A 15,657-nucleotide genomic window follows, 5' to 3' on the forward strand; every position below is an offset into this window, starting at 1 on the left:
TTACACACTTTTGTCTTCAATGTTTACACAATGTTTGTGTTTATACAAACACTCAAAGCTGGGCATAAGAGGGGCTAGCACCCCTCAAAAACACATGAGAGCGTGTGCAAAAAATGTATGTTGGAACATTTCACTCATAGAAAAAATTCAAACCGTATACAGTATGTGTTCTGGATGACTAAATGTGCAACCTGGGCTACAGTATAGTACACACCACGCCTCACGGGACATAGCGCCATCACGCACCAAGCATTATGCGCCAACGCGCCGCACACAGCAGCACACATCGTGCGGTGAGCGCCACGAGCCATACATGCCGGCGCCACGCATGCATCATGTGGCCTATCAGTCACACTACATATGCTGTGTACCACACTGAAACTGTCCCCATGTGTAACCCAGCTGATGTGAGTGTACCGAAACTATCGGAATTTGTGAGTTCATACAGACACAGTAATGCAAGTCGACACACACACACACACACGCGCAGACTCACACTGAGGTGAAACAGGTCCCTCTGTCCCTGCCCATAATATTTTGATGGGGGCTGCTTGTTGACACTTGTGAAGCACAGAGAGTTCCACATGCCCACCCCCACCACCAGCCCAACCGCATCACTCACCCCCAAGCTGATGCCACGCCAATTAATTTCATGAATGGCTAACTCATGTTTGGTAACACACTCCCCTGTGGTAGCTGGGCTTAAGCCTGCCTCACTTGCTCGCCCTCCAGGGTCACAGTGCTGCCGCCTGCGAGAGCAGCAGGATAATGGAGTCAGGAGCACAAAAGACTTGTGCCCTTAACACCTTGCAGGAGGAAAGGCGATAATTGCAGATCCGAGGCTTAAGATTAAAGTAAGCGAACCCGCTTCAGTTCCTGTCTGCCTTTTGAAGCCACACTTCGCACGATCCTATTCATATTCAAACCACATTAACCCTGGTGTCCCCCATTTTGGGAAGATTTATGTAAAGTTTTCAATTTATTTTTGATAATAATTCAAAGACATAGTGAAAATAGCAGATATATGGGGTATGAAAACGAACCCACATAGGGCATGGTTCCATTCAGGTCCATTAGTGCTGACCCTGAAGAGGGATACAGAAGAAGGGGAAGTTATTGTAAGGCTTGTGTTTGGAGAAAGAAGACGGGAGCCATGTGGTCTGAAATGGAGATTAGTTTTGGGCGGTATGGGTGCGGATAGATTGCATGCCCATCTTTCCATTATTTCCCCGGTGACCCGGGGAGAGGGCAGCAAGGGACAGAGCGGAGCAGTGGAGGCCGTAATTAAACTTCCACAGGCCGGGTCATGTGACGCTAAATGCTTCGCCGCCGTTTCTCATTACTTAAACAGTGTTGCCTAAATGATACGCTGTCAGCCGGCGAATTAATTGGTATTTGGCGAGGACGGTATGGCAGCGTTAACGTGTCAACATGTGTCAGACATGCTCTCTGGGGAGAGTGAGAAGACTGGCCGCCCACCTTCTCGCCGTGAGGAGTATAGGCACATGTACTGTTACATGAGCACATAAAGTACATAAGATGGTCATGTTTTGGCCACTGCCTTGGACTTTCATGCAGCATGTGATCTGCCAAGTAAAGTCCATAGTGTTTTAGTGTTTAGTTCTTTTTAATTATACGTTTTTGCCCCTTTTTGAGTGGTGCAACCACTCCTATAGACAGATATGCCTGGGTCTGCCCCTGTGTCCCTGGGTGTGTCCGAGCACGGAAATAGCATTATAGCATTTGTTTAACAGTGTTGCACAGCCTAACACACAGACACAGACGCACACACAGGCCAGGGAGGAGGGCTACAGTACAGTACAGTACAGTACAGTACAGTACAGTACAGTACAGTACAGTACAGTACAGTACAGTACAGTACAGTACAGTACAGTACAGTACAGTACAGTACAGTACAGTACAGTACAGTACCACTCACTTCAGACAGGTCTGATTTTTTTTTACTAATTACAGCGCAGATGAAATAAGTACAATTACAATTGATATAATTCAGAACATAGCTTTTTTCTGAAGCTCCTGCGCCCCAGATGTCCTGACTCCTGACTGCCTGACTGTCCCAACTTCCCAAGTAGTTCAGGAAGCGCGACGGAAGAAGGAGCATGTATTGATCTTAATCATTCCCACACATCTGTCTGTGTTGTATCCTACTGCTACTGGCTCACCTGCCAGGGAGTAGCCCCCACTGGGAGGACATAGGGTGTCAGTCCTACCCCTCCCGTTCAACATTCCCTGCACTGTCACAGCAACGTAGGAGACGTTACTGCAGAGACAAGGATAGCCCCCATCCCTGGCTTCCATCCCCCGAACCGGCCAATTGTGTTCGTATACAATAGATGCTCGGAATGCTGGATGCACCACGGTGGATTCGAACCCGTAGTCTGGGTAGCATTATTTCGGGTGGTATTTTACCCATTCGAGTGCCTCCTATACTGACCTTTTTGCACAATGTTTCATGTCAAGTACAGTTGACTGTTTACGCCAATTTGATTTGTGAAGAAACGAGGGTTCAGTGCTGCAGTGTACATGAAGCCAGAGTGTTAAGTGTGGTGATGAGTGGTGTACGACATGCCACTGCTAATAACCAGCTAATAACAGAGGCAGAAGAACATTACTTCTGCTCCAAAATGCAAACCCGACTTGACCTCTTAAGAGGCTCATTTCTGACAGATTATGCATATTAAAATGGAAAAGGTTTTAGCTCTACAGGAGTGTTAAGCTTAATTTATACTGTGTCACACACGGCAGAGTATAAATCAGGCTATAGCCACCCACCTATATACGCAGTGCTCAATTTGTTGGGATTTTCTTACCCACTATAAACTTGGTCGCAAGACAAATAGCGCAGTGGAGTAAATATCAACGGTGCAGCCTCATCTGGGCCCAGGCAGTGTGGGGGGCACCAAAATAAACCAAGGCGATCCAATTTTCTCTGCCGAAAACCTGTGTGCGTCCTCGAGTTGCATGCGTGCCCATGAGATCTGTTCAGAGCTAAAGCAGCCCATCCTCCCCGCCCGGTCATGCAGTGAGTTAAAGCTATAATCTATAACTGGACATTAGGACAAATCAAACGACAAAAGTAGCTGATCTACATGCTGAAACTCGCTCCTCCGTCCCGTGATACAGGCTCCCGTGATAGGCTATGTGAGCTGTGTCAGAGAGCATAGCAGTGGGCACGGTTTTTCTGGACCCACTGAAATTATTTTTTCCCATAGAGATTTACAAAAAATATTTATATAATTTATTCTAAGCCTAGAATCAAGCCATCCAGGATCCTGGTGAATCATGACCATAAAACCTTTGATTCTGTGAAAAAAATAATAATTGAATATTTAATTATATCACTACATTTAATAAATAGCCTTTGTTTAGTGTTTTTCATTTGAATTTTTTCACAGAATCAAAGGTCTTATCATGACTCACCAGGATCCCGGATGGTTTGATTCTAGGCTTAAAATGATTGATTGATTTGACACTGCTATGCTCCATAAGTCTATAGTGTGCGTTCGGGGGGCTAAACAAAATATTTGCACCGGGGCCTATCACCATGATGTTACGCCACTGAAATAGCTATCTCCAAGTGTGGCATTGTGACCCGTTGTGAGCTTGTAGATCTTCTATTTGTGCAACAAAAAACGGTTGTCATGGTTACTGCGGTTAACAGATGATTTTCGCCTGAGGGCGAGAAGCGACCTCGCGTACATCCACCTGGGTGAGAGCAGACTGCTGGGCGAGTGCTGGTGCTTTGGCATGGGGGGTAAGATATTAATTTCCGGGCCTGTTGAGAACTCTAGTTTTCGCCGGCCGGGCGTGGCTGCACTAATAACATTGAGGCGGGCCCGTCTAGAGTTTAAATGGACAGGTATCAGTCAAAAGGGAGACATCGAAGAAGGATCAAGGATGGTTGGGGAAGGATGGATGGGGAAGGATCAACATATGGAATATCAGAACAGGTCAGCTCCATATATGGAGATCTAAGGGTTTGAGGTTTGAGGTCAGATGTAGAGTTGCATGGCCAATATTGATGACATCAGGGATCTCCATATAGAGCGCCAAAGTCCTGAGGTCACTTGCTCATCCCCTGGTTCATGGACGTTTTTCTCTATGGAGAATAACATGGGGTCCTCTTAAAATCGTCTCATATAAGAATTGTGGTCCAAAAATAAACAAACTGTCTCGGCGAAATTGTCGGGGAGGTGTCAGTCGACAGTCAGTCAGCCATATTTCATACAGTCTGTTTCTAGTGAAAATGTAACTAATTCAGTAGCAGTAACAATAGCGTATTCTCTCAGTATCCATATGAGTCAAACGGCCGAGATGATTTGTTTATTTTTCAAACACAGTTCTTATATGAGGTGAAACACGTGCTCCATCCCTGATGATGTCACGTGCCCGACCAACACAGTCGGTCGCAATCAAACACAATATTCCAAAAGGAAATGCAAACATCTCTGAACAGAAGTACGGATACAACAAACATATCCCCACCAGCAATGACCAGAGCGATGGGGGACATCAAAAGCAGAGACATGGAGTTACCCCTTACCCGTGACATAAGCAAGTCCCTCTCTCTTTTATCATTGCATATTATGAACCACCTCTCTGAACGTTCCATGTACTTCTCCCATTAGCTCATGTATCAAACGTCTATTTTATAACATAAAGTGTCTCCGATTCCAATTTGCCTCAACAATTTCTAATTGATACAGAATTGGTATAAATTGAGTCAGTGGAATTCATGGAGTTTTTTTTTTGTTTTTGTCGCATTCCCAAGCCAATAATTGTATGACCGGCGGAGTCTCTGTCAGGAGACTCAAAGAGTCTCCTAAGAGTCAGAGCTCCGCCGGTCATCAAATGGGGTGTGTAATTGAGAGAAAATAAGTAATTTTTTGGGTGAACTACTTCTTTAAGCCCTGTTTAGTAAAAATAGCCGATCTTCACTATTTCTAAAAAGGTTATTTTCATTAATGGAATGTTTTTATTTGTAAAAAAAAAAAGAATAACTAAGTAATAAGTAAATGAGTAAAAATGGGATATTTACTCATGTATTTGACGGTATCAAAATGGTCCCCGGTCATGACCCAAGAATGGGTCCTGAGCCGACCTAGTGTTTGGGACACGCACATGATGTCATTTTGACTATGCATGCACCTCATGGCACTCTAGCACCTCAAATGCACTAAATTAGACACACCGACTCATCTGACCCCAACTAATTATGCTCAGGTCTTATGGTCTTATGCTCAAGATGGCTCAGGGTAGAGCAACTTGCAATGGGCCTGGTTTCTAAGATAGACCAGTTGACCATACCTGTCAAAGTACTTCAAAAGAGTTAGATACGTCCACGGGGCACAACACCAGAGGGAGCTCGGCTGATTTAATTTCCCCCCAGATTCGGCACAAACACGGGAATTAATTAATTCTACTTTTCTGCCACCAAAATGTGGAACCAGCCATCACAAAGTGCGACTCCTTTTAGCTTTATTGTATAACTGTACCTCTGTACTTTCTCTACCGTTAATGAAGTATTCAATCAAAACAACTTACCCCCAAAGTAGGAGCCATCGGAGAGCTTATTGGTCTCCTTGCTGCCCTTGGTGAGGACGCTGACCACCCCGTGCTGGATGAAGTACATCTTTTTGCCGATGGTTCCCTCCCTGATGATGTAGTCGCCCGGCTGGAACACCTCGAAGCGCAGGAACGTGAGCATGGAGGTGACGAAGTTGGGGTCCGCGTTCGCAAAGAGGGGCATGGAGGCCACCAGCTTCCTACAGTTGAAGTTGATGATTTCCTGGAGGGATAACGGACAACACGTACATTTTTCAGGCACTCATTTTCAAGTAAAATAAAACAAAACAAAAAAACACCCAAATCCATAAATTAGGGTGTAAAAACCACAGTCCTCCTAGGAAAAAAAAAACTCGCACCCTGGAACCCCGACAAACCAAACACACACATACACACAGGAACCCCTTTTGGTGTTTTAAGCATTATGTTATACTTTAGCTATTGAAAAATAGCAGATCTACAAGCTCGTAGCTAGTAGGTCTGCTATTTTTTTTTAATCGTGAAAATACGGCACAAATCTTTGAATATACTGTACATATTCTTTCAGAGCGAATGTTTTTAACTGAAATCTTTGCTTCTGAGGGGTTCCTGGAATAACATATTTTCAGACGGGGGGTCGGTGGCCAATTTTTGGGGTCCTTGACATGAAATATTGAGCACCACTGATATAGAAACATTTAGGATTTAGAAGACATTTTTAAAATTTTGATGTCAGGCCTAAATGGATTAAGCTGGGTGAACCTTTTACCGCTTCACCCAGGAGGTGGGTGCTCAGATGGCGTGTGTATCGCCAAAGACACGGGGGAGCCAAGTGACAAAAGTGGGCAGCTTGTCGGATCAGTGGTTGTCCTTTAAATCCACAGTGTGTCGCTTTAGTGCCCTGATGTCATTCATAATGAAATCGTACTACTGACATCATAGACTGTGATAATGGTTACCACAATTAAATCCTCTGAGCACACATTGTGAGTTTGTAGATCTGCATTTTTAACTAGTTTTGTGTGACAGTCTTGTATGATGAAGCAAGACATTAATTAAAAAAACTTCAAATAAGAGTGTCGCCTGGGTTCCAGCTTGAATCGCTGCGTTCCGTTGAATCTGAATTGTCACTCGCTACTCAGTCTGGAAAGGGTCCTATCTCCAAGGTAGGCGAAATGTACCCGGCTTCTGATTGGTCTGTGGTGCGGGTTGGGGAAAAAAAACACCTGTCTGGTGTCGTATCAATGCGCACCGCGTAGCTACTGCTGTTGTCCTGCAACGTGGCAACGTCCCCTTATCATTCACTAATGATAAGTGGACCACTGAATCGTTTACTTTTTACCGTAGGTTTTTACTCTCAAGTCTCGAACTGGCGCTATTTTTTTCATCAGTGAGAAGCATGGATAGAGTAGCGCTGGCAGTGATGACGTATCAGCAACAACGTGGCTATGTAACAGTTGACGTTATGAAATGCGAGTCTGCTGCCTGCTGGCCAGACTGAGTAGCGAGTGACAATTCAGATTCACGGAACGCAGCGATTCAGGCTGGAACCCAGGCTAACTTGAGTGGCGCATTGGTAAATTCCATGCATCCATCATGGTGCAACCGGCTTTGTCTGGTGTCTATGCGAACACAGTTGGCCCATGTTCGGGGGGGAGGGAGGGAGTAGGAAAAGTTATTCTGTGTCCATATAGCCCACCATTGGCATTTGACTATATCGTGGAGAAAACGGGGGGGGGGAGGAAAGGTAAAATAGTTAAAAGAAGAGGTTTCTGCCCCTGACTAAATGTTGGCTAACACAGAACAGAGCCGTGCTGTGATCCTCTAGTCTATTTACCTCTCTCAGTGGCTCGTTCAGCTCCCCCAGGATGCTCTCCTCGTCGAACATCTTGCCCTGGTAACGGTGCTCATAGTAGTCATGGATCCTCTGCCTCATGTCCGCCGGCAGCTTGTGGAAGGACATGTACTGCTCCACCTGCTTGTACTGAGGACACACGTGTGCACACACACACACACACACACACACACACACACACACACACACACACACACAACACACACACACACACACACACACAGAAATAAGGTCAGACCAAGGCCACAGCACTGCAGCACAGACAGAGAGAGACGCAGCCACAGGCAACTAACTGTAGGCTGACATAGAGGTCAGAGACGCCAGGAAAGGATTAATATCAGAACCTTCATTTTAATCTCAAAGTTTTATATTATGCAGCATGACCCCCAATTTACAGAACAAGACCCTCTGAAGGTCATTATTACACACCATGAGGGACCAAAGAGACGAAAGAGCAACGCGATTATTTTACATCAAACCATTATTTTGGTGATGGATCATTCATACAGGTGGAGGATTGAATTCACACTGAAATAAATCTACTATGTTTCGAATAATAATTAAAGGGACTCAGAAGAGAAGATTTCTTTAGACTGCTTGGATACATGCTTGAATAAATGCTGATCTACAATCTGAGAAGCTGAAAAATACAGTATATGGGGCTTGTGTTAAGAAAATTCCCCCTCCTCTCTTTACAGTAGGTCTTTAAAACAAATGGAACTGTGTACAGTGTATAACTAGAAAAAGTGCCCTTCTGGGCACAGGTCTCCACCAGGAGGATAGGATTGTGTGTGATGTTTGGCAAAATGTTTAGGAGTAATATAAACATGTTTGTGTGTGTGTGTGTGTGTGTGTGTGTGTGTGTGTGTGTGTGTGTGTGTGTGTGTGTGTGTGTGTGTGACGCGACTTGGCCTGTTGTAGCGCCACCATGAGGCTGATTTGAAAACTGTCAAGTGGCATTTCTTCCTCAGCCTAGTAGTGGGAATAGGCATGCACAGTTTCACCGCAATCGGACGCTGTGTTGCGGAGTTGTGGCAATTTGTACAAAACGGGTACAAAACGGGCTACTCCTGAAAACTTTAGAAGCCAATCGTAGGCAATCAGGATGGATAATTATGAGAAATCAAACAAATCACATGATCACATGACTATGGAGAGCATGTGTACCGATTTGCGTGAAATTTGGATAAAATCTGAAGGAGTAATATTAGAAAATGTCTTTTACATATGTCGGCCTCCTGGTGGCGCTATAAAGAGCAGATGTGAAAAATTCGTTTTATATATGTATTTGTGGAAAATTATCTAAACAGCATCTTGCAAGACTAATTATTAATACTCATCTGGAGAATTCACTAGGTAGTTGAAAATGTCAGGATATGCCACTCCTCTATTTAGCTGGGTTATTTTCCCAACTATTCAGCCAAATTAATTATAGTTTATAGCCTACAACAAGTTGACAACGGTAAAACACTCCGCAGTAGGTAGAGCATGACATACATGTTCAATGTCGGGATCGGGATTTATTATTGAGAATTCCAATCTTCAAAGTCAGCGCTCGTAGCCTTGTAAAGGCAGTGACGTCCCTTAAAAGCGACAGGTTAACATTATGGGTAACTCATTCAAGTGGTAAATTAAATGTGAAATACATCCTCTATTGAGAAAAAAACAATATATGTTGACAAAGACACTTCATACATTTAGAAACATATTTTTATTCAAATCAATATAGTTTTCAGTTCATTTCGGATTATTTTAAAAGTAGGCTAACTACAGTTGAATTTCAATGGACTTATATGGGCTGGCCTGCAATACACCGTTCTAATGGACCAGAAGTGAGGACGCTGTCTCAATTGGGGGCGTGTAATTTGTAGTCCCTGTGTGTCTCTATTCAACTTGTAACAGTTTTGTGTCTTTGGTGAGTCATTGGCTCATGTGTATAGCCCAGTTATATGTATGCATTTTATGTGATAACAGGAGTTCATGAAATGTCGCTATTATCGGTATGCTGTGTATTCAGTATTCACTGTCTTCTATGTCCAAGTTTTACACAGAGGGTGATCACCGGTGGTCACTGCTTTAGCCTTCTACTAAGCCTCTGGTTACACAACGTTAAAAACGATATCCACGCAATTCCACAGTAAACAAAACCCCAACAAAAATCCATTCTGGCCCCTTTCAAGCTCTGCTGTCGATAAGAACAGAAACCTTGTTATTCAGCCTTTGCACCATTTGAACTGCTCTCATTAGTGACTGACCAAAAAGAACTGAAGACAGTGGGGAGTGATGTTTTTTTTACTGTGGGTTCAAATTATCTTAATCTATATGCAGCGCATCATGGCGGGCGGACCAGCAGCCAGAGTTGTTGAGAAGTGGGAGGACGTGTATCAGCCTTGTTGCTGGCAATCGATGGGGAGGTCAGAAGGAAGCCTGCTGGGCCAGTCTGGATGGACACTTATGGGGGATTATTGATTGCGAGTTATTTTCTAACGAAACTAAATTCAGTCCATGTTTTTCCTGCTGTCAAACTGAATCACGTTTGGGGGTCAAGCTGTAGATGTGCTGGATGACCTGACTGAAGTGGTGAGGATTTGTTGGATTATTTTTGAGTAAGCTTCTTTCAATTTTGTAATTTATTTGGGGATTGGCTTTTGGGCTTGTTTAAAGCTACATTCTGTAAGTTTTATGTCCGTTTGCTCGTTGTCCCTCTCTCTCCCGACAGAGAGCTATAATTGCAACAGTGTTTGAAGAACTACAGTAAAGACACATCTAAATGTCCAATCCAGTGCATGGTCAACACCAAGTAACTTTATTGACAATGCGAACTAGTTGTTGTCCCTGTACAAACATAACTGACACAAGGCGATCAGCATCATTTCCCCCATTGCCCTGTGCCTTTGTTCAGTGGTGGAAAGTAGGCTATGTACTCAAGTACTGTACTTACAGTAAGTACTATTTATTTTATTTAATTTTTGAGCGGTGCCTCCGCTCCATTACGCAGCTATGTGTGTCCCTATACGTGTCCCTGTACGGGTCTGTCCCAGCATGGACAGCTGCAACACCTAAAGTGTCCAGTAGAGAACAGCACAGAGTAAAGTGGCACAGAGTACACTACAGTACTACGACCGTATGCGAATGCAAAGGTTCAATTTATGTAACTTAGATAGCATTTTATGTAGACATAGCACTATATTGATATGCATAGTTTCATTATATATCCAGTGTTATGTTCGTAGCTTACGTATGATTTATGATAACTAGTCTTTTTGTATATGATGACCGCATGTTTTGTTCTTGCTTAATGTGAAGCGCTCTGGATTAAGAGCGTCTGCTAAATGCCTAAATTGTAAATTGTACAGTGTTCAGAGAAGATAGCAGTAAGGAGGATGAGACTAGCTGGCCACTGCCACTGCCACCGACACCAAGAACTCCCGGCCAAAAAGCTTGTACTGTGGGAACCAACACACAGGCATCGATCGAGAGGACGTCCCGACTCCCACACCTACCTACGTGGACGTACTAAAGAAAGATGCTCGTGCAGAAAGCACAAATGAGCTGGCCAGATGTATGGAGAACCGAGATGACTAGAGACGCTGATGGAGGGCTCGTCTGAGGACGACGTAGAGAGACAGTACGAGCCCTGGGCGCGTCTGGATGGTCGTTCTGGGGACTCCCCAGGGACCCCCACACGTTAACTCTGTCATTTCTCGACAAAAAAATCCCCAAATAATCAAAGTACAGTAGAGAGCACAGTACACTACAATACTGTATACAGAGCACAGTACAGTAGTAACTATAAATAAATGTATAGTTGCACCGCTCAGTTCACACAGGTGTGATTTTTACTTTACTGGAGTATTTCCCATTTTCTATACTTTTACTTCTATTCCACTATACATCTCAGAGGCAAATATTGCTAAAATATTTAGTATGGCCGCCCGCCAAAACCGTAGCCTACGTGAATTAATCCATGTTTTGATCGTAGCATCGCAGTGTAAAGTGTGACACTGGACGGCATCATTTTAAGATGCGCGCGCATCCACTTGCACTCTATGTGCTGCTTTCAATGGCCTTTATCTCCAAATCGGCGCAATGAATGTCGTTTCTGGTCAAAACAAGGTTTTTCAACAGCCGACAGCCGGCGCTGTGATACTCGCGGTCGGGTTTTTTCTGCACCCAGCGAGAGAACAACAACCGGTCAAGACACCACAGACACCATTACGTCATCGTAACATCCGGTTACGGATATTTGGCTCTTCAAAATAAGGGTTGAAAGGGGAAAAACCATGGCAATGTGTGATAAATTCATGAATTAATCCCGGCGGGATTAAGTCAAAATTGTGAGTAGGGGAGAACCTGCACGATTGTCATTTTACCTACATGTAATAGTTTCAGGCAAAGGACCTACACATGTATGCTATCATAAACCACTTCAAGTTTTTCAATTGATAAAACAGGTTGTGAGTTATTAAACCGAAAGTGGACGTTACATTTTAAGCGCATATGACTAATTGTAACAGCATGATTTATGTAACACTGGTAAAAAACAACATTAAACAAATCATTTTCAGCTTTAATCAATTATATTTCATTCAAGCAACTGTTTTACATTGTTTTCATACCAAGGATGTGATAACATACTGTATCAAACATAAGGACATTATTAAATACTACCAGATGTACCAGTTTGAGCATTTGAGTGAGTTCAATGGGAAAATACATTTATTACAAAAAAGATTGTACGTGTTATACAACCCTAATCTGATCTGGATTACACTCTGTAATTGAATGACAGCTGACTGAACACAATATTGGCCAATATGTCAATTATGTAAATGTCTTATATATTATGTTATGATATGGCATGTGTTACAATTGGACCACTTTGCACACTTTAATTTGTCGTTACTTACAGACCAGAACTAACATGCGTAGTAAGGTGTATTCAAACTATATATTTATATAATGTAAATTCTATTTGACGATGACAGTGTGCATAGTTTTTCTGCTGCATTGATGATAGTGCCCTTCTGCTATGCACCTTTCACGTTGTGCAAAACATTTTGCTCGTTTTTATATCTTTGCTAATAATGCAGAGTTTCTGCATTTTGAATTACCATTCAAATAATGTCATGTAGCTAGTTATTTTACAGGCCTATGTTGTAATTGTAGGAAAATGTTGCATCCTCCTTAGTGCAAAATAAATCAATATTGTGTCAATAACGGTATAGCTCTGTCAGTCTCTCTGAGACACAGAAGCCATTTATTTGTACAAGAGAGACGGTCTTGAAAATGCATTGAAGTTTTCCCTGCTTGCATTGACTGATTGAAGGGAATGTGGACAGAGGACCAACTCCAGTGTGCATGTGCGTGCGTGCATGCATGCATGTGTAATCACAGCTGCTACACAGTAGCACTATGGCATACAAGATGAGAGAGAGAGATTGCCTAATCTGTGAGGATTTATAAAAAAGACATGATCAGGAATCGTACAGGCAGGATTCAAAATACGTACTTTTTGGTGGCACTGTTTGTTTGTGTGTTTATGTGCCTGTATATTGTCTTTGTTGTTTGAAAACCTCACATGACCAAAACAGTTTCTGTTCAGGATATAATTTAAAAATAGCAAAATTATCAGATCTGCAAGCTCAAAATTCGTCGCTTTGCGCCATCATCGTGTTTCAAACTGTATCACCGTATCTGATACTTTAGGATGTTATTGTCTGACGCTGCAGTATGATCAAGTAAGTAATGGATATACAGGTTTCTGCACGACAGCAACGATATTTAGATTCCTGGAATAAATAATAGGCTAAAGTAATTGTCAAGGTGCGTGTATAATTCAGAGCAACTTCCGATAGATAATTTGTGCATAATAAACATGATGTTGTGTGTTGCTGCTGTGGCTATCCATGCATAGGGCTGTCACCCTCATGACATTTGTGACGTCACCTGATACAGCCTGCTATCGCGCTGGTCATTACTTTACACCAGAGCACAAACACTTGGCCAATGTTGGGCCATGTTGATTTTTATCCAAAATGAGATTAATAGCACAGTCAGACTTTATATGCACTAAAGCATGTCTGAAATAAATGTCAGAGCTGAAATCAACATATAAATATGAAATAAATGCTTAAACATGTAGCTATGTCTAACGTTATAATGTATACGATATAGTGTTACCAATGCTAACTACACATACAGCTGCCCTACAAAAGTATGCAAATATTTTTCTACCAATTTCACACCCAATAATACCTTGAATTAATGGAGAATGTTTAGTTTTTGTTGCATTTCTAAGCCAATAATTTGATGACCGGGTCATCGGTCAGTAGGACACTCAGTAGGAAGGAGACTCAAATGAGTCTTCTAATTATTGGCTTAGGTCTGCGGAAAATAAATAAATAAAAAGACAAAAACTATAGCTGCAAGCAGCGATAAGACGGGGCAAAGCAATAAGAAAAATCACACCTGTGTGAACTGAGCGGTGCAGGCTGCTCAACAACACAGCTATAGCTGGCTGCAGTTATAGTTATATAGTGCTCAATGTGAATAGCCCATTTAGGCTGCCCAACAGTGCCACTTTAGGTCACCCAAGGGCATTGCAGCTGTTCATACACCAAACAGACCTCACGCTTATTGTGCGTATTGCATATAGTCTTTTTTCTTATTGCTGCATTACTTGGCCTCTCTTATCGCTGCTTGCAGCTATATATTTATTAAGTGACAGATGTGTTCCGCATGAGTCAAGGCACGTATGTAAACAAGTTCCATGGCTTTTGGCAAAACGAGGCATGAGTTTTGCCTATTAAAGCTGCTTGCAGCTATATTTATTTTACAAATATTCACGTACAAACTTCTCTTCAACTGAGATAATGGTCTATAGATTGTGTGTAGAAAGTTTCATGAAAATTGCAAAACAAAACAAAACAGAAAATCATGTTTAAGCATTTTTCTAACTGTTCAAAATTGTGAAAAATCTGAGGGCGGAGCTTACTGGTCAAAGTGACAGATGTGTACCCCATGAGTCAAGGCACATGTGGAAACAAGTGCCATGACTTTTGGCCAAACGAGGCATGAGTTAACGATTGGCCAATTGGAGTAAGACTGGTTTGAGGCCAATTTGGCATGTATGACCCTCTACCATACTGTAAAGTTTCATAAACATGTGACTCTGTATGTATGCATTAGGGGCAGAAGTAGTATTTTCATTGGGTTATAAAACCCCTTCATTTATTCACTTAAAAAATAATGTATTCCCGATTTTTTCAAAGTTCACATTTTCATGCATTTTGATCAAAGATCCCGGAAAGAGATAGATTAACTGTTTTTCATATAATTCAAAATGGTGGGTGATCTAAAGGTCAAAGGTCAAAATTCTGAACACATTTTCAATTGATTACTATAGCGCCACCCTTTGGCCAATGGTCATGGTCTTCGCGTCCTCTCCTCAAAGTTTGGCATAGCCCTCTACGATATTGCCAAGTTTTGCGAAAACCGACCGCATGGAACTGCTATTTTTGGTGGAAGAAGACCGGCAGATACAGAGATTTCCATGTGGGACACAGACAGATAGTTAAAACGGGTGCTATGACAAGTTCACAACGGATATTATTAGGTTCCCAAGTTGTATCGTTCTCAAGTAGGCCGATGGCCGACGGGCACGTACAGGACAGGTCTACCAATTTGGGGTCCTCGATGTGAAATTTTTTGAAAACCACTGATGTGCAGTATGTGGTGAACCCTCCCACCCCTCCTCCTCATCCTCTGGAAGCCCTGGTGTAATTCCAACACTGCCTGCAGGGAAATGGGTGCTGATGTAAGTCAAGCCTGCATGTCTTTCAAATCGCAGTCCGCAAAGAGGCCAAGAGAGATCACAGGAGAAGAGCGAGCAGCGGGTCAAACCAGGCAACGGTACATAAAAGACAAAGAAAATTCAATACAAGAGGTGCTGATGTGGCCAGATAATGGTACGCTTCACGCAAATTGCTCAAAAACGGGCAGAAAATCAGGTTTAAGCATTTTTCAATGGCCATTCACTGTACAAGCCGTTTGTACTTAGACATGCATGGCTGATGGCTTAATCTTTGAGACAGTGAGAAACTTGAGAAGTTTATTTTGCTCTCCCTTCCAATTTTCTCTTTATCTTTAAAGAATATTCTTCCCCCTGTGTGGTGCGTGTGAAGGTCTGTCTGAGTGTGTGCAGGTGTTGATCTGTCTAAGTGTGTGTGTGTGTG

General features: G+C 42.7%; 1 protein-coding gene across 1 annotated transcript in view; it reads right to left on the reverse strand.

Moving 5' to 3' along the window:
- The window catches only part of hcn4 (hyperpolarization activated cyclic nucleotide-gated potassium channel 4), a 170,703-nt gene that overhangs the window by 26,707 nt on the left and 128,339 nt on the right, over positions 1 to 15,657 (reverse strand). Inside the window, exons 6-7 of the mRNA XM_079496095.1 lie at positions 7,403 to 7,549; positions 5,566 to 5,809 (exon numbers count right to left, since the gene is read on the reverse strand). Coding sequence (XP_079352221.1) covers positions 5,566 to 5,809; positions 7,403 to 7,549 — 391 coding nt within the window. The remainder of the gene's footprint in view (positions 1 to 5,565; positions 5,810 to 7,402; positions 7,550 to 15,657) is intronic.

The sequence above is a fragment of the Electrona antarctica genome (assembly GCF_951216825.1).
Source record: "Electrona antarctica genome assembly, chromosome: 3".
Taxonomy (NCBI): Eukaryota; Metazoa; Chordata; class Actinopteri; order Myctophiformes; family Myctophidae; genus Electrona; species Electrona antarctica.